At 43.8% G+C, this 26,373-nt stretch overlaps 1 protein-coding gene across 8 annotated transcripts in view; it reads left to right on the top strand.

Annotated features, from left to right (window-relative positions):
* The window catches only part of LOC122541051 (multiple C2 and transmembrane domain-containing protein 2-like), a 487,119-nt gene that overhangs the window by 376,040 nt on the left and 84,706 nt on the right, over positions 1-26,373 (top strand). For 7 of the 8 annotated variants that reach the window (XR_006309501.2, XM_087981162.1, XM_087981161.1 and 4 more), the window contains 2 exons: positions 11,450-11,569; positions 20,463-20,510. Coding sequence is in view for 7 of the 8 variants with exons in the window: in XM_087981162.1 (XP_087837288.1) it covers positions 11,450-11,569; positions 20,463-20,510 (168 nt within the window). In the remaining variant the exon portion in view is untranslated. Of the gene's footprint in view, positions 1-11,449; positions 11,570-20,462; positions 20,511-21,407; positions 22,526-26,373 lie in introns of those variants that run through there. The other variant, XM_087981163.1, reaches the window with a different exon arrangement.

The raw sequence follows: 26,373 nt of genomic DNA, 5'->3' as shown, positions 1-26,373 counted from the left end.
TTTGGTTTCCTTTCTACATCTCATTTGTTTGCCTCAGCCTGTTCAGCGTAACAGATTTACTCCGCAATGTGGCCACACTATAGTATTGGGAGGAATTCTGACTTAACCTGCCCACTGTGGGTTTGAGTGTCTGACTTGCTTTGTGTCCTTTTCAATTTTATCCCATTGATGGTAACTGAACAATATTGGATGTAGCGAATCCCAGCATTCCACCTTCTGTGAATTCCCTGCACAGAGAATTAGGTTGAAGTTACACTTACGTGTGACGCTTATTGGAGTATCGGAAATGTGTGCCAGCTGAACTGTGCACAGCAAGATCCCACAAGCAATGATGCAGTCATAACCAGAAGATCTGTTTTTAATTAATTGGTTGAGAATCAAATCCCAGCTAGTACAGCAGAGAAGATTCCAGTGGCTTTTATATGAAACACAAGCTCTCTTAACTGATTTGATTTAATTTATCATCACATGAATTTATTATAAATAAAGTGGAAGTGTTGTTTAGTGTTGCCACTCTCAGGCGCCATCTTAAAACGCAGAAAATAAACCAAAGCATAGATGATAAAGGCAGAAAAATGGAACAACAAAGTTTAACCTATAGTCTGATTTTAATAACATGAGGTAATCTTTGGAACATCTTTTGCTTCTGGCTCAGGCCTGGGCCTGGATTTGGATTCCTCCACCCTGATGCCTCAAGTCCCTGCAGCTAAACTGTCTGCACTGCTCGAACCGTGAGTCGCCGCTCTCCGGTGCCATCTAGTCTCCACCAACCCCACCACCACCACGACTTGACACTGGGCTGACCTCACCATTACAGCCTCTGCTGGTGCAGTCGCAGAGTCCTGTGCTGGCAGCAAACTTACCGCATCGCCATCTCCACTGTCCTCACCGTCAGGCGCCTGGGCCTAGCTGCGAACCTGGAGCCTCAGCTCAGCCTGCGAGTCCGGACCAGGAGATTAAGCCTGGGACCTGCTTCTCGCTCCCTGCGAGTCCTCATCCTGGCTTTGCTGCCACCAGACATCACCTCCTTCATCATTTACTCAGCCTCCGCTTCCTGGGCCCGCACTGCCATCTTCATCCATCATTCTACCTTGGACCCTGTCTTGCCCATGCCTGTGAGGTCAGGTGTGTTTTGAGGTCCCACCTCTAAAGATACTCCTGCGGCAATGCTGCACTCCCTTAGTCCTGCACTGGACTGCCAGCCTAGATTTAAATCTCTGGAGTGGGATCCAAACACTCAGCGCTGATTCAGAGGGAATGCAGCCCACTGGGCCACTAAACAGCTGGTATTCAACAGTACCTACCTTTTATTAAAATCGTTCATTGGGTCCACTCATCATTTGCATTTACTTGCCCTGCCAATACCTAGACCATTGATATAAGGCGGGTATCAGTGAAGAGTTATATATGTTGCTATGGATCTGTAGTCCAAATGTGGGCAGGGCTCAATAAGGGTTGTAGTTTCCTTTCCTAAAGCCATTCAGGACCTTGCTGAGACCATGTCTAGTGTGTACTGTGTGAAATAATTCCACGAGGGCTGATATCCCTCAGCAGGTCACCCTTTATTTAAACGTGTGTAGTACCTGACAGTGACCCAGCTAGCTCGGAGCCGCCTCCTATGGTGAGCAGAACCCTGACATTCCTGTTTTTTATTTTTCTTCTGATACTTTTTTTAAATCTTTTTATCCCCGTGTTACCCCCTAACTGCAGTAGTGCTTATTTTTTCCCCAGCACCCATGTTGTGTGTGTGTGTGCAGGTGTGAGACACCGTGAAAGACACAAGGTGCATGAATCTTTATTTAATTTCCACCACCAGGAAGAAAAGAAACACCCAAGTGGCCAGTGACAAGCAGTGCCCTTCACATCAAAGGGCAATGCTGTGTGATCAAACAGTGAAGGGGAGGGCAGGGATTAAATCAAAATAGAGTTGGAGAGGGAAATAATGCACTCCACTCCCTGCGGCGCCCACCTCTCCCTGAACAACTCCAGGGTGTTGGTGGACACTGCGTACTCCTTCTCCAGAGACACCCGGACTCTAACGTAACCGCGGAAGGGGGCAGGCAGTCGGCCCTAATGACCCCCAACATTCCTGTTTATATCTGTCAGCCAGGACTCCCTGACTGGACCAGATTAATGGCCCCAATCTGGGAACTCATATCGTATGAATACCACCTGGCTGACCTTACAGTCATAGAGTCATAGAGATGTACAGCATGGAAACAGACCCTTCAGTCCAACCCGTCCATGCCGACCAGATATCCTAACCCAATCTAGTCCCACCTGCGAGCACACAGCCCATATCCCTCCAAACCCTTCCTATTCATATACCCATTCAAATGCCTCTTAAATGTTGCAATTGTACCAGCCGCCACCACATCTTCTGGCACCTCATTCCATACAAGTACCACTCTCTGGTGAAAAAGTTGCCCCTTAGGTCTCTTTTATATCTTTCGCCTCTCACCCTAAACCTATGCCCTCTAGTTCTGGACTTCCTGACCCCAGGGAAAAGACTTTGCCTATTTATCCTATCCATGCCCCTCATAATTTTGTAAACCTCTCTAAGGTCACCCCTCAGTCTCCGATGCTCCAGGGAAAACAGCCCCAGCCTGTTCAGCCTCTCCCTGTAGCTCAGATCCTCCAACCCTGGCAACATCCTTGTAAATCTTTTCTGAACCCTTTCAATGTTTCACAACATCTTTCCGATAGGAAGGAGACTAGAATTGCAAGCAATATTCTAACAGTGGCCTAACCAATGTCCTGTATAGCCGCAACATGACCTCCCAACTCCTGTACTCAATACTCTGACCAATAAAGGAAAGCATACCAAATGCCTTCTTCACTATCCTATCTACCTGCGACTCCACTTTCAAGGAGCTATGACCCTGCACTCCAAGGTCTCTTTGTTCAGCAACACTCCCTAGGACCTTAACATTACACGTATAAGTCCTGCTAAGATTTGCTTTCCCAAAATGCAGCACCTCGCGTTTATCTGAATTAAACTTCATCTGCCACTTCTCAGCCCATTGGCCCATCTGGTCCAGATCCTGTTCTAATCTGAGATAACTCTCTTCGCTGACCTTGTTTCAATTAGGACTGTGTGTATGGTTTTGTCTCCTTATTTTAAAACAAATATGATTTCTTTGGAAGCAGTTCAGAAAAGATTCATCTGACTCATTCTTGGGATGAACGGCTAACCTCATCTCGAGTGGTTGAACACATTGGGCCTGTACCCATTGGAGTTTAAAAGAGTACGATAAGAGTCAAAGGGAACGCAGTAGGTTAGAGACTGGGAGGATGTTTCCACTTATGAGAAAATATTGGAAGAATATTTAAAAGTCTGAAGTCTCACTTTTAAGATGGAAATGGGAGACTCTTTTCATTTGAGGGTTGTTAATCGAAGGAATTATCTTCCCTAGAAGCTAGTGTTTATAGAGATTTATAAAATCATGGGGGTGTGGATAGGGTGAATACCCAAGGTCTTTTTCCCCAGGGCCGGTGAATCCAAAACTCAAGGGTATAGGTTTAATATGAGAGGGGAAAGATTTAAAAGGACCTGAGGGGTAACCTTTTCACGCAAAGGGTGCACGTATGGACTGAGCTGCCAGAGGAAGTGGTGGAGGCTGGTACAATTACAACATTTAAAAGGCATCTAGATGGGTATATCATAGATCAAGAGGGATATGGGCCAAATGTCGGCGAATGAGACTAGATTAATCCATATCTGATCAATGTGGATGAGTTGGACTGAAGTGTCTGTTTCCGTGCTGTACATCTCTTGACTCTAGTGGAGGTTGAGTTCATGCAATTTGTGTTGGGTTGGAAAGATTTTTGATAGACAAGGAAGTCAAGAATTATGGGTTAAAAATCACACAACACCAGGTTATAGTCCAGCAGGTTTAATTGGAAGCACTAGCTTTCGGAGCACTGCTCCTTTGTCAGGTGGTTGTGGAGTAACGCATACTCCATAACCATCTGATGAAGGAGCAGCGCTCCGGAAGCGAGTGCTCCCAATTAAACCTGTGGGACTATAACCTGGTGTTGTGTAATTTTTAACTTTGTCCACCCCAGTCCAACACCTCCACCTCCGTATCAAGCGTTATGGGGAGCAGGCAGTAAATTGGGGTTAAAGCCATGACAAGATCAACAATGATCTAATTGAATGGTGAAGCAGGCTTGACGGGCTGAATGGCCTAGTATACCTTATTTTCCTAAACATGATAAGTAAACTAAACAGACTTTCCTAGTACTCAGTTTTGTAGGTACCATCACTGAGGACATTTTTAAAAAATGTTTTAAAAATTAATTGCATTTAAACTCCAGCATCTCCCATGATGGAATTTGAACGTATGTCCGCACAGAATTAGCCTGATCCTCTGGATTACTAATCAAATGACGTGACCAGTGTGCCAGCATTTCCCCCTTTAATCTGTTCACACGTGGATGTGAGATTCGAACAGGACTGGTTGGGTGTAACTGCTCCTGTGCATCAAATAACCAACCAGCTACCATGCACTGCAGAGTACTAAGTGAATCACAGACGATGGATGGTGACTTGACTGAGCTTTCCAAGAGCACAAAAACCCAGTGTTCATGTGAGTCACTGATCTGAGCCTGGGAAAATGTTGGGACAAACAGTAATCAAGCAGCAAAAATAGGAAAACCAGAGAAAAAAGACAGAACAAACACTTGGATCCGGATAAGAGCAGGGAGAGTGGAGCAAATTGATTAGATTACTTAGTGTGGAAACAGGCCCTTCAGCCCAACAAGTCCACACCGACCCTCCGAAGAGCAACCCACCCAGACCCATTCCCCTACATTTACCCCTTCACCTAACACTATGGGCAATTTAGCATGGCCAATTCACCTAACCTGCATGTTTTTGGATTGTGGGAGGAAACCGGAGCACCCAGAGGAAACCCTCACAGACACGGGGAGAATTTGCAAACTCCACACAGAGAGTTGCCTGATGTGGGAACTGAACCCGGGTCTCTGGCGCAGTGAGGCAGCAGTGCTAACCACTGTGCCACCGTGCCACCCATTGGAAACCCTTCTCAGGAGATAGCACAAGAAATAATGGGCTGAGTGATCTCTTTTTGCACTGCATTATTCCACAAAAGATACAGCACCAAGTAATGCCTTTGTCAATTATTTCTTTTTTTATTTAAAATGTAGTTTACAATTATATATAGATGCATTCCCTGCGCCTGCCCTAGTTTACTACAATGTGCTCCTTTTTTTTAAATTGGTTAGTTTTTCAAGCTGTATGACTTCAGCTTTCTAAATGTATTCTCAGTGACTTAGAAAGCATTTGCATTTTATTTGGCCTGCACTGGGTATGTTAAATTATTCCCCTGGCGGAAGGTTATTGGATTTTTACACTTTATTTTAAGGCGATTATTTTTGCATGAGCTTACAGTACGATAGTTACACTTAATAAGTGTTTTTATTACTGAGCCTTTAGCCATAATATATGGGCCATTTGCTGCTCTAAACAAGGTATTACTTACATCTTTTCTATCTGCAAGTGTGACCCATGAATAGTTTCATAAAATAATTACTAGATCTGCTGTGCACTTTAAAACATTTTGAGGAAGGGCAAGTTTCAAATCCAGGGAAAAAAAATGCAGATACCAGATGTGTGTTTAAGCTGGTGAATATTTAATTTTTATTGGAGAATGAAATATGAAACCTAATTTTACAAGGTTTTCTCTCTCTCTGTTCTGCCGTTAGAAATCTTACAAGTTCAGAAAAAAAAGAATGAGATTCAGATGAATTGATGCTGTTGCTTTGCTCAGTCAGTTGAGCCAATATGTGAGAACTGAAATTTTTAAAAAATCATTTTAAACATGTATAAAAGCTGAAAGAACCGAGGCAGCTGTAAATCAGAAACAAAAACAGAAATTGTTGGAAAAACTCAGCGAGTCCAGCAGCAACTGTGGTGAAATTTGAGTTAAGTGGAAGGGTCACTGGACCCGAAGGGTTAACTCTGATTTCTCTCCATAGATGTGCCGGACCTGCTGAGCTTTTCCAGCATTTTCTGTTCTTATGTTAAAGCTGGTATCACCTCGGGTTTGGTTGCAAATGGAATATAGTAACTTCTCATTGTCGCTGTGCCCAGATTTTAAAGCAGGACAGAGCGGAAAATGAAAATCCTGCCTCTATTTCCACCCCATCCTCCCACACTATCCTCGCCATTTCCAGGCACTGTGTTCCTGTTTCCATTCATTCCCGGATGTGAGCATCATCCTAAGTTGGCCTGAGGTAGCGGTGAGCTGACTACAATTCAGTGGTTTGCTCGGCCATTTTGGAGAGGCTATTAAGACTTAACCACATTGCTGCGTGACTGGAGTTACTTGTAGGTCAGACCGGACAGATTTTGTTCCCAAAGGTACTGATCATTCTTGAATGTTTTCCTGCTGTGGCCACATTTTAACACTGGGAAATTGCTGTGCTCCCAGATTGAGTGGGCGGGTGAGGCGGGGGGGGGGGGGGGGGGGGGGCAGGGGGTGGGGGTGAGGTTTGCTGCAGCAAAGAGTCAGAGCTGCTGGAGGTTTCAGAGCTGGGATTGATGGAGCTATGAGGGGACGATACCAGGTTGTGAAAACTGGGAAGTACCATCAAGGAACTGGGAGAACAGCAGTGGGCCATTTCTTTCCCCAACAATTTTGCAGGATCTATTGGAGGCTGTATCGGGATGTTGCAGCTCTTTCCCTTAAGGCACACGTTCCACAGCAGCATGGGAGAACGGGAACACTGTTGTCATGGGGTCTCAGAGCCAAACCGAGCCCTGACCCCAGTTCATTCTGGAAAACAATCTACCAGAGTGGTTCCAGGAATGAGAAACCTTCCTTATGAGAATAGCTTGAAGATGTTGGGACTCGTCTCTGTGGAGAGAAGAAGCAGATTTGAGAGAGGTTTCCAAAATCATGAGCAGGCTGCTTAGAATATCTAAGGAAAAATGGCTGTTACTTGTAGAGAGGGTAGATTTAAAGTGAAGTGCAAATGAATTAAGGGTGAAAAAATGTTTTCGCACAGTGAGGCCAAAGTCAAAAATCACACGACACGGGGTTATATCCCACAGGTTTATTTGAAACCGCAAGCTTTTGGAGCAGTGCTCCTTCCTCAGGCGGCTGGTAAGAGATAATACATTGGATCCAGAGTTTATAAGTAAAAGATTAAAGGGTCATACAACTTATGCGACTATATTGAACAAACCTAAATGGCTATTAAGCCTTTAATCCATTAGAATGAAGGTGCAGTTTTGATTGATGAATATGTAAATCCCTGCCTCAAGATAACTTCAGGTTTTATCAGAATAAGGTAACACCTTAGATCAGACAATGTATTTTACATGTGAGGCCATGTCTCAGGTCTGTTTGTATCTCATCCTGGAGCCAGAGTGGTTTTATTTTCAAAATGAGGAGTTAGGGATGGAATGCAGTGCTTGGAAATCTGCTGGAGGTAGGTTCAAGAGGGCAATGGATTTTCATTTCGGTATGAATGGTGCGCAGCGATATGGGGAAAGGTTGGGGGTTAGCAGTAACCAATAGAACCAGGGTTGGCACAGTGGGCTGAATGGCCTCCTTCTGCACTTTAATGATTCTCTGACTGACTTTGAGGAACCTCCTAAAGGAAATTAGTGCCTTTTTTTAGCAACAATCCAATGGTTTCATGATCCTTATTAATCATCTAGCTCCAGAATAATTAATTAATTTGTTTAATTTACATTCCTCCAGCTGCTTTGATGGGATGTGAACTGAAAACCTCAGACTATTAGTCTGGACCTCTCGCCTGGCTTGGTGACACTGCTGTTTGGCATACTGGCTTTGGATAAGGCTCCTGTGGAAGGCTGGCAGGAGTCTACTTCAGATACTGAAGTTCCGGACTGATAAGCTCAGCACTGCCATGACCTAATTTGAAGATGTCTCTCTCTGTTTGCTGCTTAGCAACAGCAACCTGGCACAAGGAGTTGACTGATCAGAAGAGGCAAAATTAAATTTCGAAACTCGGCCTTTGCCCAGAGAAGGAATAAAAAAGTTTAAAATCAAACAGTAATACTTGGAAATTAAGGTACTGGTCGTACTGATCCTCCATACAAGGCAAATCTGACCAGTATGTCCCATTCGCTTGTTTTACTGGTTTATCCTCATGGGTTGTAGACCACCAAGAGAAGCAGAGCTTATGTTCCACCCATGACAAGGAGTCTGTAAAGCCCTACCGTCTGGTAATCACCCCAAATGTAGAGGACATGTGGCCTGCTCCTTGCACCAAAGACTTTATAACCAATGAAGTCATTTGAAGAGAGGACACAGTTGTATTGGGGGCACATCACGCTCCACAAACACAAATAATGACCAGATCGTCTGCTTCTGGTTAAGGGATAAGTATTGACCAAAGGTAGGGATGATGCTATTTGTGAAAACAAAGTTGTGGAATTTTTTACATTCACCGGAGAGAGCAAATGGGGCCTCATCCAAATGATTGAAAACACAGCAAACCGCAGCATGTTTTATTGCAGTTTTGTAAACCTCTACAAATAGTATTTGCTGCTGGAAGCATTTTATTCTTTGAAGGTGAACTGTTGGAGCTAATAGTACACAGCTATTTCATTTGGCCTTGATAGCGATGCTAAGTTTCATTTTAGTTTAGAATGAATACCTTTTGTGATTCTCCTGCCATTTGCTGCACCTACAATGAGCTGGCAGATGGATGGAATGTATTGGAATAAAGATAAGTCCAGACTGCGGGAAGTTGCGTTCACTTTTATCATATCAACGCTCAACTTATGAGGTGAAAATAGAGGCATGTTGTCGAAGTGTTTTGTTTTACCATCAGCCATGATCCTATTGAATGGCAGAGCAGGCTTGAGAGGCCAAGTAGTCTGGTCCTGGTCCTGTTCCTATTTCCTCTGGACCAAATGCAAGAATGCCAAATTTCATACACTTACAACGATTTACGCTGCAGGATATAAAGATGCTGGTTTGTTGGCAAGGCTTTGGCTCATAAACAACAAACTGCTGGATTCAACTGGATTGAATCATATCTTACAGCAATCCACTGCATTTATCTTTGACAGAGCTGCCAAATTGGGTTCTCTCTATTGCTCCAAAATGCACACTTTTTTTCAAAAAAATTACATTAAGAACCACTTCAAGTCATAATTCTTTGTGATTTTGGTCACCCTGCTGTAGGAAAGTTGTTATTAAATTGGAGAGGGTGCAGAAAATATTTACAAGGATGTTACTGGGACTGGAGGGTTTGAGCTATAGGGAGAGGCTGGGACATTTCTCTCTGGAGCATGGATGGTTCAGGGTGACCTTCGAAAGGTTTACAAAACCATGAGGGGTATGGGTAAGGTGAATAGTAAAGGCCTTTTTCCCAGGATGCGGGAGTTCAAAACTAGAGGGCTTAGTTTTAAGATAAGAGGGAAAGGTTTAAAAGGGAGCTGAGGGTCAGCTTTTTCACACAGAAGGTGGTGTGTATCTGGTATGAGCCGCCAGAGGAAATGGTGGATGCAGGTACAGTTACAACATTTAAAAGACATTTGGACAGGTACATGAATAAGAAAGGTTGAGAGGGATATCGACTGAATGTAGGCCAATGGGAAACTAGATTAATTTGGACCTCCCATGATCAGCACAGACAAGTTGGAGTGACGAGTCTGTTTCCGTGTTGTATGACTCTGACTCAATTTGAGAATGCTCAAAGTTATTCTTCAAGTTTCCAGAGAAGAGAACAGTGTTTTTAAACTTGAACTGTTGCCATGTGTGTTGTAATAAGAGTTCCTGCAGGGATATCCGCTAAGCAATTGCAGGATATTTTCACAGTTCAGATGACAACACATGTCCAAGTCAAAATTGTCTGTACTTTGCACTGAAATGTGGCGGTAATAGGATTCCCATGATGCCTCTGCTGCTGCCCTTCGTGGTGACAGAGGCTGGAATAGTGAGAAGACTTGCAAGGAGATTTTGGAAAGGTTTTTCTTTGTCAGTGACAGCAACAACTGGCATTCATACAGCACCTTTAATCTAGTACAGCGACTCAAGGCTCCTCACAGCTTTGTAATACTGAACGACACGAGGTAGTTGGACAGGTGACCAAAGGCTCGGTCAAAGTAATTGGTTTTACAGACTGGCTTAAGGAAGGCGAGAGACAGAGAGGTTTGAAGAGGAAATTCAAGAGCTTAGCACATAGAAGGCTGAAAGCAAGAAGAAAGTGAGGACTGCAGATGTGGGGATCTGAGCTGAAAATGTGTTGCTGGAAAAACCCAGCAAATCAGGCAGCATCCAAGGAGCAGGAGAATCGACGTTTCGGGCATGAGCCCTTCTTCAGGAATGAGGAAAGTGTGCCAAGCGGGCTAAGATAAAAGGTAGGGAGGAGGGACTTGGGGGAGGGGCGTTGGAAATGTGATAGGTGGAAGGAGGTTAAGGTGAGGGAGTCGAAGGAGGGTGTCAGTGGAAGGATACTGGTTGGTACGGCGGGAAAGGAAGAAGCGGAGGGCTTTGAGTCCTTTGTGATGGGGGATGGAGGTGTACAGGGACTGGATGTCCAAGGTGAAGATAAGGCTTTGGGGACCGGGGAAGCGAAAATCATGGAGGAGGTGGAGGGCGGGGTGTTGTCCCAAACGTAGGTGGGGAGTTCTTGGACTAAGGGGGACAGGACCGTGTCGAAGTATGCAGAGATGAGTTCGGTGGGGCAGGAGCAGGCTGAGACAATGGGTCAGCCGGGGCAGTCAGGTTTGTGGATTTTGGGCAGGAGGTAGAAACGGGCGGTGCGGGGTTGTGGGACTCTGAGGTTGGAGGCGGGACAATGAGTCGGCCGGGGCAGTCAGGTTTGTGGATTTTGGGCAGGAGGTGACAATAGGTTGGCCGGGGAAGCAAGAAGGCCAATGGTGGAAATTACCACTAGCCATCAGGGAAGTTTTAAGGGTGATTCATAATGCATTGATTTTATTTCTGAGGTTACTTGAATCTGAAGTTACTGCAATATCACTTGCCTTCTGTAAATTTGAGTGGAATATAATTTATGATTTATTGTCCCTCAAAACACGTTACGTCACTGTACTCACCAAGTAATGCAGTTCTGAACGTAACAGGCTCTGACTTCTACTCAGAAAGCCCCATCAGCAAATGTCACAGCTTTTGAATGATCACAGTCATTTCTGTGTCAACACTTGTTGGAATCTCCCCCTTAATTTAACGAAGAGTGACATTCTAGGGTACAAGACTACTTTCATTTGCGATCTGTTTATTACATACAGAACAACATCCTGCACGGCTGTCCTGAAGAGAACTTTCAAAAGATGCCAATCTGACGATGTCCTTTTTTAAAAGCTGTAAATCTGACCTCCTTTTTCCCAGATATCCAGGATAGTTTTCATTCTTTTCCCCATTAGCTTTCCTTTTGAGTGTTAATGCAGTTTTTCTTTCTTTTTTCTCTTTCTTTTCAGTTGTATTTGGTGATCGTCTGGACATTTGAGATCTACATGATCCCACTTGCCTTTTTGTTGCTTTTTGCCTGGAACTACATTCAGAAAGCCAGAGGGAAAGTGGTCAGCCAGCACTACATGGTGAGTTTTGACAGGACTCTTCTTTTCCAGTGCTTTTTCAAAATAACGAATAATATCCCAGATCGTAACCAAAGGCAAAAGTCTCCCTCTGTTAAAATGGCGCATATAATACAAGAGTTGCAATTATATAATGGCTTGTATGACTACCCCGGTCATCCCAAACTGTGTTATGGCTACCTCAAAAGTATTTTTGAAGTGTAGTCATTGTTATACAAAACATAGCAGTCAATTTGCGCATTACAAACACCCAGAAGGGCTCCTGATCAGGTACCCAGTTTGTGTAGCGATGACTGGGGGATACCTGTTGACCAGGGCACCAGGAACAATTCCCCTGCTGTTTTTCTTCCATGGGCTCTTTTACGTCCACAAGAGAAGGCAAATGGGGCCTTGGGTTTAGCATTCAATCCAAAACACTGTATCTCCAACTCTGCAGCACCCCCTCAGTACTGCATAGGAACATCAGCCTTGCTTTTGGACTCAGAGCCATGGACTGGGTCTTGAACCTGAAACCTCGTGGCTCAGAGGTGAGAGTGCAACTTACAGAGCCACCACTGACACTTAATCATAGCAGCAAGTAAAGGATTAGATTCCTTACAGTGTGAAAACAGGCCCTTCAGCCCAACAAGTCCACACCAACCCTCCGAAGAGTAACCCACCCAGACCCATTTGAATGATGCACCTAACACTATGGGCAATTTAGCATGGCCAATTCACCTGACCTGCATACCTTTGAACTGTGGGGGGAAACCCACACAGACGCGGGGAGAACATGGAAAATCCACACAGATAGTCATCCGAGGCTGGAATGAACCTGGGTCCCTGGTGCTGTGAGCCACTGTGCCACTAAAAGATGCTTGTAAACATAATGATCCTGGCCCAGATAGCCCAGTAGCTGTGATAGTCTAGACTGGAGTCATGTTTCAGGTGCAGTTGATTCATGGGGGAATTGCCTGGAGAATTAAAGATTGGAACCTTTGGAAAAACTCCCTCAAAGTTGGAACTTCTGGAGGGGCTTTCACTCCTAGGAAATGGTAAAGGATTAAAAACCTAAGTGGCACCCTATCCCTCTCCTTCACCCAACTGGCATACTACCCCCATCACAAACCTGGCATCCTGAACTCATCACTCACCTGGCACTCTACCCCATCCCCCAACTGGCACCCTGACCCCATCACCCACCTAAAGCTGTATCCTGTCACCCACTTGGCAGCCTCACTCCCCCCGATTACCTCTGACATCCTACCTCCTTCACCCAGCTGGTACTCAACCCAAAAACGGAAAGTCTGGAGAAACTCAACTGGAGAAATTCAGCAGGTCTGGCCGACCCTGTGAAGAGAAGGAAACGGGGTGAATGTTTCGACAACAATGACTTTTTGTCAGCAAAGCACTACTCACTGACCTGGGCGGCCTACTGAGCTCATCCACCTGACGCCCTACATCCCTTCAGCCAGCTGGCATTGTACCCCCTACCCTACCACCTACCACCCTAGCCCCACATTTACCTTGCATACCTATTCTTTCAGAGGAACTTTCAAAGTGGTTGCTGGACTTTTAAATAACTGCTCTACATTTTCTGGGCCACTATGTATTTTAAATCATTGGAGGACTCCTCTTGTTCACTGGATTCACAGCTAGATCAGAGTTGGCCTTTGTTGTGATATAAAATCTGTTGATCTCTTGAGATTTATTTGGGATTAAGTATCCATCTTGATCTCTGTTTGAAATTCCTGTGGTCTGAGTGCTGTATCTGAAGCAGATCAGTGAAGCCAATAATGGGCATTGATGCCAGTACTCTGAGGATTTAAGCAAATTCTCCCGAGAGCTATAGTAGGCAATTACAAAACCCACCTGAAAGCTCAGTGTCTGGGTTATCTGAGTTTTACACTGGGAGATTGTTCGTTCCTCTGCTTTCTCTCTGTCTTTTACTCCTCACGCCATTTTTAGGGGGTGCGATGGGCTAGTGGCATTATGGCAGAAAGTGAAAATTGAATTCAACAAAAAAAATCTAGAATTAAAGAGTATAATGGGAATCATGAATCCATTACCGATAGATGGGTTTTTCCAACGTTCACTAATGTCCTTGAGACAAGGAAGCTGCCGTCCTTACTCGGTCTGGCCTTCATGTGACCCCTGACCCACAGCAATGTGGTTAACCCTTAACTACCCTCTGGGCAACCAGGGATGGCAATAAATGCTGCCTAGCCAGTGATGCTCTCATCCAATGCATAATTTTTAAAAAGTGCTGAACATCTGCGTTTCGTCCAAAGTCCTTCTCAGTTTGTTGGCCACAAAGTGGCATGGATATAACCTGACCATAGCAAGGTCATTTTGCCCTCCTGTTACATTATATCGCAGTAAAAGGCCATAAGCTACAGTCACGCTGCTCTTAATTGCACTGTGCTCCTCTGAGCTGATCAGTCTGCTGCTCACTTGGCTGGGAAGGTAGCAGGAAGCAAATGGACTCTTTGCAGTGCAGTTGGAGCAGTTACGAAAGACGTTTCTGGTCCTTCTGTGTCAGGTTTGTCCCGGAGCTCAACCCAAAGTGAACCTGATGATGTCTTTCTTGACATGTTCAACTTGATGAGTTTGAGGAGGAAAAAGACACACACATATCTTTGGTGGCAATAATGCCATAACCATGCTGTATCTTTTCAAACATGTCAGTGCCTGTGGTCTTGTATTTGAAAGGAAGTTTGATAGGTGGGTGATGGGAAATAGTCTGTCAAACATTCCTCTACCATGAGTGCCGCTTTTAAGTCTGTTTTTGCAGCAGTGTTGGTTTCTATAACACGTTGTTCAAGTGATCTCCCCGACCTTGACTCTCTGGCCTACGGTTCTTACAGAGCGTTAAATCACAGCCCTGGAGCCAAGGACAGAGGTCAGCCATGTGACTGCACAAAACAATATGTGTTACTGGAACTCATCACTGCATCAAACTCTTAATAACCTCGTAACCAGAGGGAGTGGACATTCTTGACAGGATTGTTTTAGTGGGGGAGGCAAAAGATTTGGCAAGGTGCCCGAGTTGCTTTTCTGAGGAAAGGCGAGTTAAAATGCACAAAGTTCTTGCAATATGCCGATAGTCGTATCTTAATATTTCATCAAACATTCACTTTGAGAGTTTTAATATATGCCCCCAACATTATTTCCTTTGATAAGAAACAGTGATTTTTTTCCACCTTATTTCTAGACTGAGTGTTGCATAGATTCACAAAGGCTACAACACAGAAACTGTCTATTCAACCAGGGTGCAGGATAGTGGTTCGGTGGTTAGCATTGCTGCCTCTCAGTGCTAGGGACCTGGGTTTGATTCCATTCTCGGGTGACTGTCTGTGTGGAGCTTGCACATTCTCTCTCATGTCGCTGTGGGTTTCATCCAGATGTTCCGGTTTCCTCCCACAGTCCAAAGATGTACAGGTTAGGTAGATTAACCATGCTTAATTGCCCATAGTGTGCAGGCTAGGTGGATTGACCATGGGAAATGCAGGGTTACAGGGGTAGGTCTGGGTGAGATGATCTTTGGAGGGTTGGCATGGATTCGATAGGCCAAATGACCTGTTTCCACACTGTAGGGATTCTATGATTTCTCTTAGCCTGTGCTTGTACTCAACAGTCTTTATTTAACCCTATCATCATGTCATTCTGTTCCACCCTCTCCATTAAAGTCCCCTTTAATGCCTCTATATTATTTGCCTCGACTATTTCTTGTAGCAAGCCCCACTTTCTGAATGAAGGTGTTTCTCCTGAATTCCCAATTGGATTCATATGTGACTATCTTAAATGTGTGATCCCTGGTATTGTTTTCTCCTACAAATGGAAACATCTCCGACCGACCCTTTCAGAATTTTAGAGATCTAAATCAGGAGAACCTTCCTCTCTTCATGGGCGAAGAGACCAAACCCAATGTGAACCAAGTCCCTTGGTCTTCGAAAGGTTCCGTTAATTCACAATACCACAACATTCTTTACCAGGCAAAGTTTTCTGGAAAGCTGTTGTAATAGTGATTATCATGATCGGAGCTCAAGAAGGTACAACCCTGGTCTCCCGTCATTTCCATTCATTTCCTACATGGCCTTTATCCTTTGTTACTATGTTTGAACACCAGCCAATAGCAGTCCAATGCTAACACCTGCCTCTCCAAGGGTCTCCAGTGGATTGCTCATTTGCTGATGGATTTGAGGGTTAAATCCACATTGTGTATGATGGTATGGATGTTGAGCCACTGGATTCAGCTGCAGAGACTTGGACGAAAAGTACCAATCCGGTGACAGCTGAATCTTCAGCTGGGTAAACCACTGCTGTGTGATGCCGAATTTGAAAAGTTTGGTTCCATCTTGCTGTGACTGGCATTCACTGTGGGGTACGTTCAATGTCGTAAACCATTTGGTTGACAAAGGGGTGACCTTCTTGAAGTTTATAAAATCATGAGGGGCATGGATAGGGTGAGTAGTCAAGGTCTTTTCCCCTGGGTTGTGGAGTGCACAACTAGAGGGGGCATAAGCTTAAGGTGAGAAGGGAAAGGTTTAAAAAGGACCTAAGGGGCAACTTTTTCACGCAGAGGGTGGTGCGTGTATGGAATGAGCTGCCAGAGGAAGTGGTGGCAGCTAGTACAATTACAACATTTAAAAGGTATTTGGATGGGTATACGAATAAGAAGGGTTTAGAGGAATATGGACCAAATGCTAGCAAATGGAAGTAGATCAATGTAGGATATCTGGTCAGCATGGACAAGTTGGACCGAAGGGTCTGTTTCCATACTGTACATCTCTATAACTAATTGGTAGACTTTATCACTAGCCCATTGGAGGTGAATTTGTAAAGTGCATGCCCAATAATATTTTTAGGAACAGGAGTAGGCTGTTCCCATTATCAAGGTTGCTCTGCCATTTAATAAGATCAGGGCTGATCTGACAATGGAGATAATGAAGACTGCAGATGCTGGAAAGTCAGAGGTGATTAAAGTGTGGAGCTGGGAAAAGCACAACAGGTTAGGTAGCATCAAAGGAGGTGGGGAGTCAACATTTCAGGAAGGGTCCTGACAAACGCTTGATCTGGTCTGACTATGGCTTTATTGGCACTTTCTTCCTTTCTCTTATAACCTTGACTCCCTTGTCAATCAAAAATTTGTCCATATGTAATGAACCAGGCTCTGCTACTCTCTGTGGAAAAGAATTCCAGAGATTAATGACTATTTGCAGGAAGAAATTCCTCCTTATTGCAATCTTAAAGAGAGTTCCCTTACCTTTAAACCATGCCCCATGTTGTATTAGGTGTTGTTTCTGAACACGTTAATGTTGGAAACTGCTTTAGGCTTTAATCAGTCTAATGATGTCTTCCACTGTTTGGGTGAAGAATGGGGAGTCTAGCTTGAGATCCTAGTGGATGTAAAATACCAGGCTGGAAGGATAGAGTTAAAAACAAGGAGAGCATACTGCTCACAGTGAGCATTGCTGCCATCCCAAATGGGCACCACAAGACAGAACTCCAGTCGAAGTGATGTCAAGGACCATTACATTAATTGATAGCGAGGTCACAGCATCAGAGACATTGCAGAGCAGATTTAAGGTGACAGCAATTGCTAACAAAAGGACAGTTTAGAAGATTTAAAAGATGGAGTCTGACGGAAGAAGAAGGTAGAAAAATTTTAAGTTTAGGCTGATCAGGTGATACATCAATTAAATTGCCGATTTGGTGGGAAAATGTATTAAGTCCACAACTGTGGATGTTTATTTTACAAAATTGAGGTATGAGTATGTACTGGCCATGAAAATGGGTAAAATATTCATTTTGCCCAGGAAGTGGTGAGAAACCTCTTTCTGGTCTGCAGAAGGTGGAACAGCTCCCAAGCGCTCCTCTAGAGAAGTTAATAGCCCGTGTTCCAGCTAAACCCAGTACAATATCCTCTGTAAAGCGGAACCAAGAGACTAAAACCAAATCCTCCTGCGGAGAAATGATTAACAGATGATCAAAATGAAGCTCAACAGGCAAAAAGCCAAAAAAACCTAATAATCTTTGGCTCTCTCGGTTGTGTAACTCAACTCAATTCATTAGTGGTTTATTCTCTATAACTAATAACCAATCATGTCCTCAGACCAACTCGGGGAAAGAGGATTGGTTGCCGCACACTATCCCAACTATTGGTTGTTGTGGTTTACTGTTACTACACATCAATCAGTCCGTAATTCTAGATTCCCTCACAAGTAACTCCCCTGTCGAAGCCCCTCAGAATCTTAAATGTTTCGATAAGGTCACTTTTCATTGTTCTGAACTCCAATTAGTTAGCCCCAACGTGCTCATTGCAAGACAGCCTTTTCATCCCGGGAATGAACATCAGGAACCTTCTCTGAACTGCTTCTAATGCAAGTGCATTCTTCCATAAATAAGGAGACTGAAACTATACTGAGTTCTCAGGTGCAGTCTTACAAATGACCTGCTCTGGCAAGACCTCCTTACTTTTATATTCATTGACTTTGCAACCATTCTGTTTGTCTTGTTAATTACCTACCAAGCCCGCGTGCTAACTTTTTCTGATTCATGAACGAGCAAATGCCTGCATCAGAGAGACCCCAGTGCCAAAAAGGCCAAAGGCAATTGCAACTGAATACCCCCTTGGGAAGGGGTTTCTGCTCCATACTAAGCACCCTCACAGATCTGGGTTTGTTTTTCATACTCCTGCTGGAACCTTTTGCACAGGTCTCCATTTTTGGCTGGCTTGTCAGTGTTCCCACACTTTAGCTGTGCTCACCTCTTCCAGTGTAAGTGCCAGGCCTATCCTGCCTCATTATCCCTTCCATGCTCAGCAGCCACCTCCTGCAGGCAGACCGCTAGCACCAGCAGAGGTAGTTCCTGACACTCATGAATTTTCAAAACCTGGAAGATTCTGGTCTTTGAAACTGAAATTGCTGTGGAATTTTTCCAGAGTACGATTTTTACCGTGGTAAGTGGAGGCCGCAATGAATCATTCCTCGACACAGACCGTTTATTTTAAGATTATGCCCTCTGGTCCGAGACTCTCTGACAAAGGGTAACCTCCTTTCTGTTTCTCTTCAGGTGGTGAAAGATTGCCCCTGTATTTGCCATTCCAAACCAATCTGTAGGTGAAATGTGTAGAGTGGATGTTCCACATCAGAGTGCACAGCTATTGAATGGTGGGACTTTCCTCCATACCAGAGATCCTCTTTAACTAGCAAGTGCCAGTCCACTTCTCTCCAGAGGGAGAAGCACACTGATATGACGTAAAAACATTGGAGCACAATCCCATTCCCACTATCATCAGAGTGGTAGGTCCTCTTTCTGTTCTGTGGCTACTTACAGCAAAGAATAAGATGGGTTTTTACGACAATCAACCTTAGTAATGTCAAAACAAAGAAGAGTGCAAAGTACAGGCCGTTCAGCCCTCAATGTTGGGCCGGCCTTCTATCTTACTCTAATATCAGACTAACCTACATACACTACATTGTACTAACTTCCATGTGCCTGTCCAAGAGTTGCTTAGATGTCCCAAATGTATCTGACAAACATGTTGAGCATGAATCCAGCTTTAATTTCAGATTTATTAATCGATTTTATGATCCACTAGTTCTTATGGCTGGCATTGGACTCATATCACCACAATGTTAGTGGGGCATTAGATTATGAGCCTAATGACATTTCCAAGACACTAACAGCATGGGTTTGATCCAGTTCCAACTGAGGTAGATTTGAAACGTAAGGTGACTAGCAAGTGTCTTTTCCCTAGGGTTGGGGAGTTCAAAACTAGGGGGCATATTTTTAAGGTCAGAGGGGAAAGATTTAAAAAGGGGCCTGAGGGGCAGCTTTGTCACACAGAGGGTGGCTCCTATATGGAATGAACAGCCAGAGGAAATGGTTGATACTTATACAATTATTTTAATGATATTTTGACAGGTTCATGAGTAGGAAAGGTTTAGAGGAGTATGGGCCAAGCACAGGCAAATGAGATTAGTTTAGCTTGGGCAAATTGGAGCAAAGGGTCTGTTTTTGTGCTGTATGACTGGATGACTTTTATTTGTCTAATGTGCCCCTGAAAGTACAAAGCAATGGGAAAACACCACTGACAAAATACTTCTTAGAAAAGTGCTCAAAATGGATCCAAGGATGTCCCTGTGGGCGGAGTGCACATGAAGGAATGAATGAAAAAATGAATGAATGAATGAACCCACAATATAACTGTTTGTAAGATGCTGAAACAAGCCACCCAATGAACAAGCAGGCTATAGCATAATTAACTTGCAAAGTAATAAAACATTTCATTTAAAGCAGATGTCTTGCTATTAAGAGACATCACTGAAATTGAACAGTGCAGATGAACACTACTGAGTACAGAATATCTTTTGGAACTTGCTCATTTCATTGAATCAGAATGGATACAGAATACAAGCTGGCCAATGATCACTGACTCTCTGCAAGAGCATTCCAGCTCATCCCATTACCCTGCCCATGGTGGTGTTTGTTTCACACCAGAAGTGATGTTCATTACTGTGACAGACATGGTGGGCGTGTTGGCGAGTGTACTGTACAGTCAAGTCACATTCGGAGAAAGGGAGGACTGCAGATGCTGGAGATCAGAGTCGAAGAGTGTGGTGCACAGACGGTCAGGCAGCAGCCGAGGAGCAGGGGGATTGATTCAATGTTTCGAGCATAAGACCTTCATCAGGAATGAGAGGAATGAGTCAAGTTACATTGTTTAGGCACAATTTATGATCAGTGTAAAAAATATCGTGGCCTTTTTTCATGTTTGAGCACTACTTTAAAGCATCAAACACTTTGCTTGGGTTGTTGTAATGATCTAGAGTTCAAAGCATTTTGCTAGTATAAGAAAAGAAAGTTATTTAAGGCTAACTATTCATTTCTCTTCTTGTATTTTCTGTGTCAGGAGGATTATGACGTGGACATTGATGACGACGATGAGGAGGATGAAAAGGTAACGGACAATGTGTCTAATTATTTCTCAACAAGCAGGCACGTTGTTTGTGGATGAAGGATCTCACGATTCACTCGCTTGTTTCATTAAAAGACCCTGGTGCGGATTTTCTCTGTCAGTCTGCCAATTCTCGTTCTGTTCTGCAGAGTTCTCAAAGCACTGAATTGAAATTATTGGCAGCTACCACCCTGAGCTTAAGTGCATTAAAATAAACTTGGCAAATGCAGGAGATATGCTTAAAGCAGAAACCCATCCTAAGTAGATGGTTTGGATATCTTTAAGCAAGTATTTAAGATTTTAATTTGTATTTGTGTCTGAGTGTTACAGAATCACTTCCAAATTCCATGTCAGCCATTCACTGAAGGCCTGTATTGTTAAACACTGGTAAAACATCTCCTACTGTGAGAGCTAGAAATGGTTTAATACAGGTGCAAGCAACAGAAAGCCTGTCTGTGTAAGGGAAAATTTTAAATTGGTAACACTTCAAAGGGCCAAGTCCACTGAAGTCAATGAGTTATGAATTAGCACTGACATTCTCATTCTCCCAGCAGTAGCTCTGCAACCTCTTGTAACGGAAATGCCAGAATGCCTATTGCATTTACTTGCTTGAGAGCCAGTGCTGTCACCTCTCAACCTGCAAACAACAAGCATTGTGAAAAAACATTTGTGTATGGAAAAAAACATGGTCTTAGAGAACAACACCAAGGACATAGGTAAATCAACAAGCAGTCTGCCTGATTTTTCTTTAATGTTGGTTCTTGCTCATTTAATGACACCATCCAGTGCCAGTTTGCAACGTCATCTCCATTTCCTCCCATTACCCGTAATCAGTCACAGAAGATTCACTATTAATACATTAGATCTTCCAAAATAGTGCCTTTATCTTTTCTCTTACAGCTCAATCATCACGTGGAGATGCTGGTGTTGGACTGAGGTGGACAAAGTCAGAAGTCACGTAACATCAGGTTTTAGTCCAACAGCTTTATATGAAACCACAAACTTTCGGAATGCTGCTCCTTTGTCAGGTGAAGTGACTTGACCTAATGAAGGAGCCGCGTACTGAAAGCTTGTGATTTTAAGTAAACCTGTTGAAATATAACCTGAGGTCATGTGACTTCTGATTTGCAACTCTAGAAGAGCAGTACTCTGGAAAGACAGTGTGATGTAGTGTTAGTATTGTTGGACTAGCAATCCCAGAGATCCAGGTAATGTTCTAAGCACCTATGGGTTGAATCCCACTATCACAGATGGTGGAATCTGAATTCAATAAAAATCTGGAATGAAATGTTTAAAGGTAACCATGGAACAATTGTTGATTGTCATAAAAAATCATCTGGTTCACCAATGTCCTTTAGGGGAGGAAAGTCTGGCCTCCATCTGACTCCAGACTCACAGCATTTGGTTGACTCTTAACGGAAAATCTTTGAAATGTGGCTCAGAAATCTACTCCATTCCATCAAATACTGGAAAGTCTAAAGAATGGAATGGAATAGGACAGACTGCTTGGGTGGACTAAGGCATGGAAATGTTAGTGACTAACACAGTCCTGTTGACACTGTAAAGTCCGCCTTACTAATATCTGGGGTTCAATACCAAAATTAAGAGAACTGTCTCATAGTCAAGTCAAACAACAGCCTGAAACACACTCATTTACAGAATCATACTTCATAGACAACATCCCAAAAGCCCCATTACCATCCCTGGATATATCCTATGCCACTGGCAAGACAGACCCAGCAGAAATGGTGGCACAGTGTTATGCAGTCAGGAGGAAGTTGCCGTGGGAATTCTCAACATTGATTCCGGAAACCCATGAGGTTTCATGGCATCACATGAAACAAGGGCACGATTACCACCCACGATGACTCCCCAAAGCCAGCCCACCATCTCCAAGCCACACGTCAGGAACACGTGTGATAGAAACTCTCCAGTTGCCTGGATCACTGCAGTTCCAACAACACTCGAGAAACTTGACACCATGCAGGGCAAAGAGGCCCGTTGATTGGCACAACACCCACTCCCATCACCATCGACGCTCAGTAACTGCAGTGGGTGCATTGCAGAAATTCACCAAGACTCCTTACACAGCAGGAGAAAGTGAGGTCTGCAGACGCTGGAGATCAAAGCTGAAACTTTATTGCTGGAACAGCACAGCAGGTCAGGCAGCATCTAGGGAACAGAAGATTCGACGTTTCGGGCACATGCCTGAAGAAGGGCATGTGCCCGAAACGTCGAATCTTCTGTTCCCTAGATGCTGCCTGACCTGCTGTGCTGTTCCAGCAATAAAGTTTCAGCTCCTTACACAGCAGACAGCACCTTCCAAACCTACGACCAATGCCATCTAAAAGGATAAGGGCAGCCGATACATGGGAACACCACCATCTGTAAAATACATTTCCAACCTACTTGGTAATATGTCACTGTTCCTTCACTGTGGCTGGGAGTCATGGAATGCCTCCCAAATGGCATTGCGATTGTGCCAACACCTAATGGATTGCAACGGTTCAAGAAGGTAGCTCACTGCCACGTTCTCAAGACCAGCTAAGGATAGGCTATAAATGTTGCCCAGCCAATGATGCTCATGTCATGAGTGAATTACAAGAAACAACTTTTACCTGCAACACCGTCCTTTGCACCATTTATTAAGGTGCAATCAGAGATGGTAGTCTCTCTGAAAAGCTTAGACTTAAGTTCATCTTTTTTTTAGAAGAAGTTAGCAATTTGATCTATGCTAGCAATGTGCAGAATGCCACAGTCTGAGTCTGTGCAATGTGGAGAATCTCCCACCATGATCCTCCCAGTGATGATGTGCAACTCTTTGAAGTGTAGCTTTCCTCAGCGTATCACATTAAACATAAGCTTCCATTGTTTTAAAATGACTTGAAAACAAGATGAAACCTTTCCATCGCAGTTACATTGATAGGAAATGCCTCTTTGCTTCATCAACAGGCTAAATTGCAACAGCACCTTCACTCGATTTACTTGCATTGCAAGTAGCGACTGTTCACAGAACAGATTTATTTATGCAGCTGTGATTTGTTAAAATCTAGTTCTATTGAGTGTGGAAAAGAATAACAAGTTATTTTCCATGCTTCATTGCCTTGAGGTAGAGCTAATACCTTTCTAATTCAAGATCAATAAGCTTTTACCACGATTCTAACCCAAGACGCCTGTTTTACCTTCAGCTTCATCATCAGCTGCAAAAATATTGTCAAGTCAGCCTTGGATGTCATGTTCTTCCATGTGGCCATTCTGCATTGCACGTGCAAATGTTTGGCTGAAATGTTGCCATCGTTAGACACTGACAAGTAGAAATCAGGTTGTATCAAGAGAAAATCTATGAACAGGAGGAGGCCATTCAGCCCCTCAGGTCTGTTCCATCATTCAGTGAGATCATGGCTAACCTGTGGCCTAACTCCATAACACCTGCCTTTGCAAATATCCCTTAATATCTTTGTGTAATAAAGGATAATGGGGAGACAATTATCAGTGGATTGGTAATGTTCTGGGGACTCAGTTTGAAATCCTGTCACAGCAGATGGTGAAATTTGAATTCAATTCATAAACAAAGTCTGAAATTAAGAGTCTATATGATGACTATGAATCCATTGTCAATTGTCAAAAAAACCCATCTGATTCATTAATGTCCTTTAGGGAAGGTAACTGGTCTGGCCTCCATGTGACTCCAGACCCACAGCTAAGTGGTTGACCCTTAATTAGGGATGAGCAATAAATGCTGGTCTTGCTTGCATTGCCCTCATCCTTTGAGTGAATTTTTAAAAATCTATCTCAGATTTTAAATCTAACATTAAAATTTAGCGTGACGATTTAAAATTAATAACTGATCCAGCTAACCACTGCCAGTAAACAGTTTCAAAAAATGTAAATTCCAGTTCCAAAGAGAAGCAGTAGTGGTGAGGATCAGAGAGGAAACCAGCGAAATGTTTCAAGTATTACTGTTTGGAAAACGTTTCTGATAGTTTGGTTCATCAGCCAAGCTGGGAATTGGAAAATGAGTCTGCAGAAGTCATCGGCTAGATTGTGCTTTGAAGCTAATGGTGCACGCCATTATGATGCAGTGAAGCAACTTCCAGAGTCTGGATGCATGCAGTTGAACATGGAAATCTTGATGTTATAATCCAGCTAACCTTGCTGTTTCTCAGCCTGCGTTATAACAGAATTACTTGAAGTGACTCACTTCTGAATCAAAGTAAGGGAATGATGTTACAACGCTTAACCACTAAATATGCCTGAAAACTTCAAGGTTCCTGGAATGAGGTGAATTTTTAATGGTATGATCAATCATAAGTGCTGCACTGAAATATTTCCAATTAAGTATATAAAATATGGAGTCTCATTCCTTCAACATTTAATCTCTGCTAGAGATTTATAAAAATTGTTTTACTTTTTGCTTTTGCTCTTTTATTTCTTTCTGTTAATCTCATATTTCTTTCCCTCTCTTTATTTCCTTTATTTACACAATCTAAATCTGATGTAGCCTTCCTAATTTAAACTCTGTGGGCTGAGATCCAAGATGGCGGCAATCCAGTAGGTCTGCCTTGCTGAGCTCTGCACCATAACCCAGGCAAAGTGATGCAGTTATCCTCCCTTTCTTAGCTGTTGTGGTAAAAGTTGGTAGTTTTAGATGCCCAGAATTGCTGTGTGTCAGTTTTGTTGATTAAGGAAGATGACCAAGGGAAAAGGACAGCGAGGATCGAAACAAGCAGGGCACTCCCCTGCCGCCATGGACACGCTTGCGACCCCAGCGTCAGCCTTCACGAACATCGCGGGGGACTTACCTGTGGAGCAAAGCCTGGTCTCGGAGTTCATGAAACTCTGAGAGAAGATCGATTCAGCGATGGAGGAGACCCGGACCAGGCTGGAACTGATCTCGGTCATGCTGCAGAAGCGTCTTGGGCAGTGTGTCATGGAGGTGGAGCAGCTGGCTTCTGAATCCTTGGTGGGTTGGGTCCAGACCCTGGAATGGCGGGTGCGGGCCTTGGAAGAGCAGTTCAATGACTTTGAAGGTAGAGGTCGTCAGAAGAACATCCGCTTGATTGGGCTGCCGGAGTGGGAGGAAGAAAGCCAGCTGATCCACTTCTTGGAGCAATGGCTCCCACAGTTTCTGAGGCTGGAGTCTGAGGTAGACCAACTGCGGGTTGAGCAGGCCCACCGGGTCACAGTGCGCAGGCCCAGATCATTCCAGTGCCCCCACCCCCCGGTCCTAGTGTGACTCCAGCATTACAGAGATAGTGATGCTGGAAGCCTCTAGAGCACTGGGGAAGGATCCTCAGGCTCTCACATACAAGGGATCACGAATTATGCTTTTCTAAGACTTCTCTCCGGTCGTGATTCATAAGAGGAAGGCCTTTGATGAAGTAAAGAGGAGGCCAAGGGAATTGAATATTCAGTACTCTTTAAGATATCTGGCAATATTACATTTCAGGCACGGCGGGTCCATGTTTAATTTTGACGAATCAGAAAAGCTAAAGGTCTTCCTGGATACTTTAAAATAGACTGGCTGGCTCAAATAATATGGACAATAGTGTTTACCTTGATTTCTCTGTGGTTTGCCTGGTTTTGTTTTTTTAATACATGGGGGTCACCTTTTTTCTTTTTCTCTCTCTTCTCCCTTCTTTCTCCCCTTCCATTATCTTTTTATTTATCATTCCCTTTTCTTCTCTCTCTTGATGTGGGATGGGGGGGGGTGAGGGTTTGAGGGTGGTTTTTTTTTTATCGACCAGGATTGCCCAGGGTCAAAGTATGGATGGGATGGGCTGAATGCCCACTTTTAATTTTCTTGTTATAAGATGCATGTGATTTGTTTTGTCTGGGTTTGGAATGTGGCTTCAGCTTGAAGGAG

Source organism: Chiloscyllium plagiosum, unplaced genomic scaffold (assembly GCF_037043375.1).
Source record: "Chiloscyllium plagiosum isolate Xiang-an unplaced genomic scaffold, Cpla_swu_hap1 HiC_scaffold_39, whole genome shotgun sequence".
Lineage (NCBI taxonomy): Eukaryota > Metazoa > Chordata > Chondrichthyes > Orectolobiformes > Hemiscylliidae > Chiloscyllium > Chiloscyllium plagiosum.
This window is presented reverse-complemented; position numbering and strand designations above follow the sequence as displayed.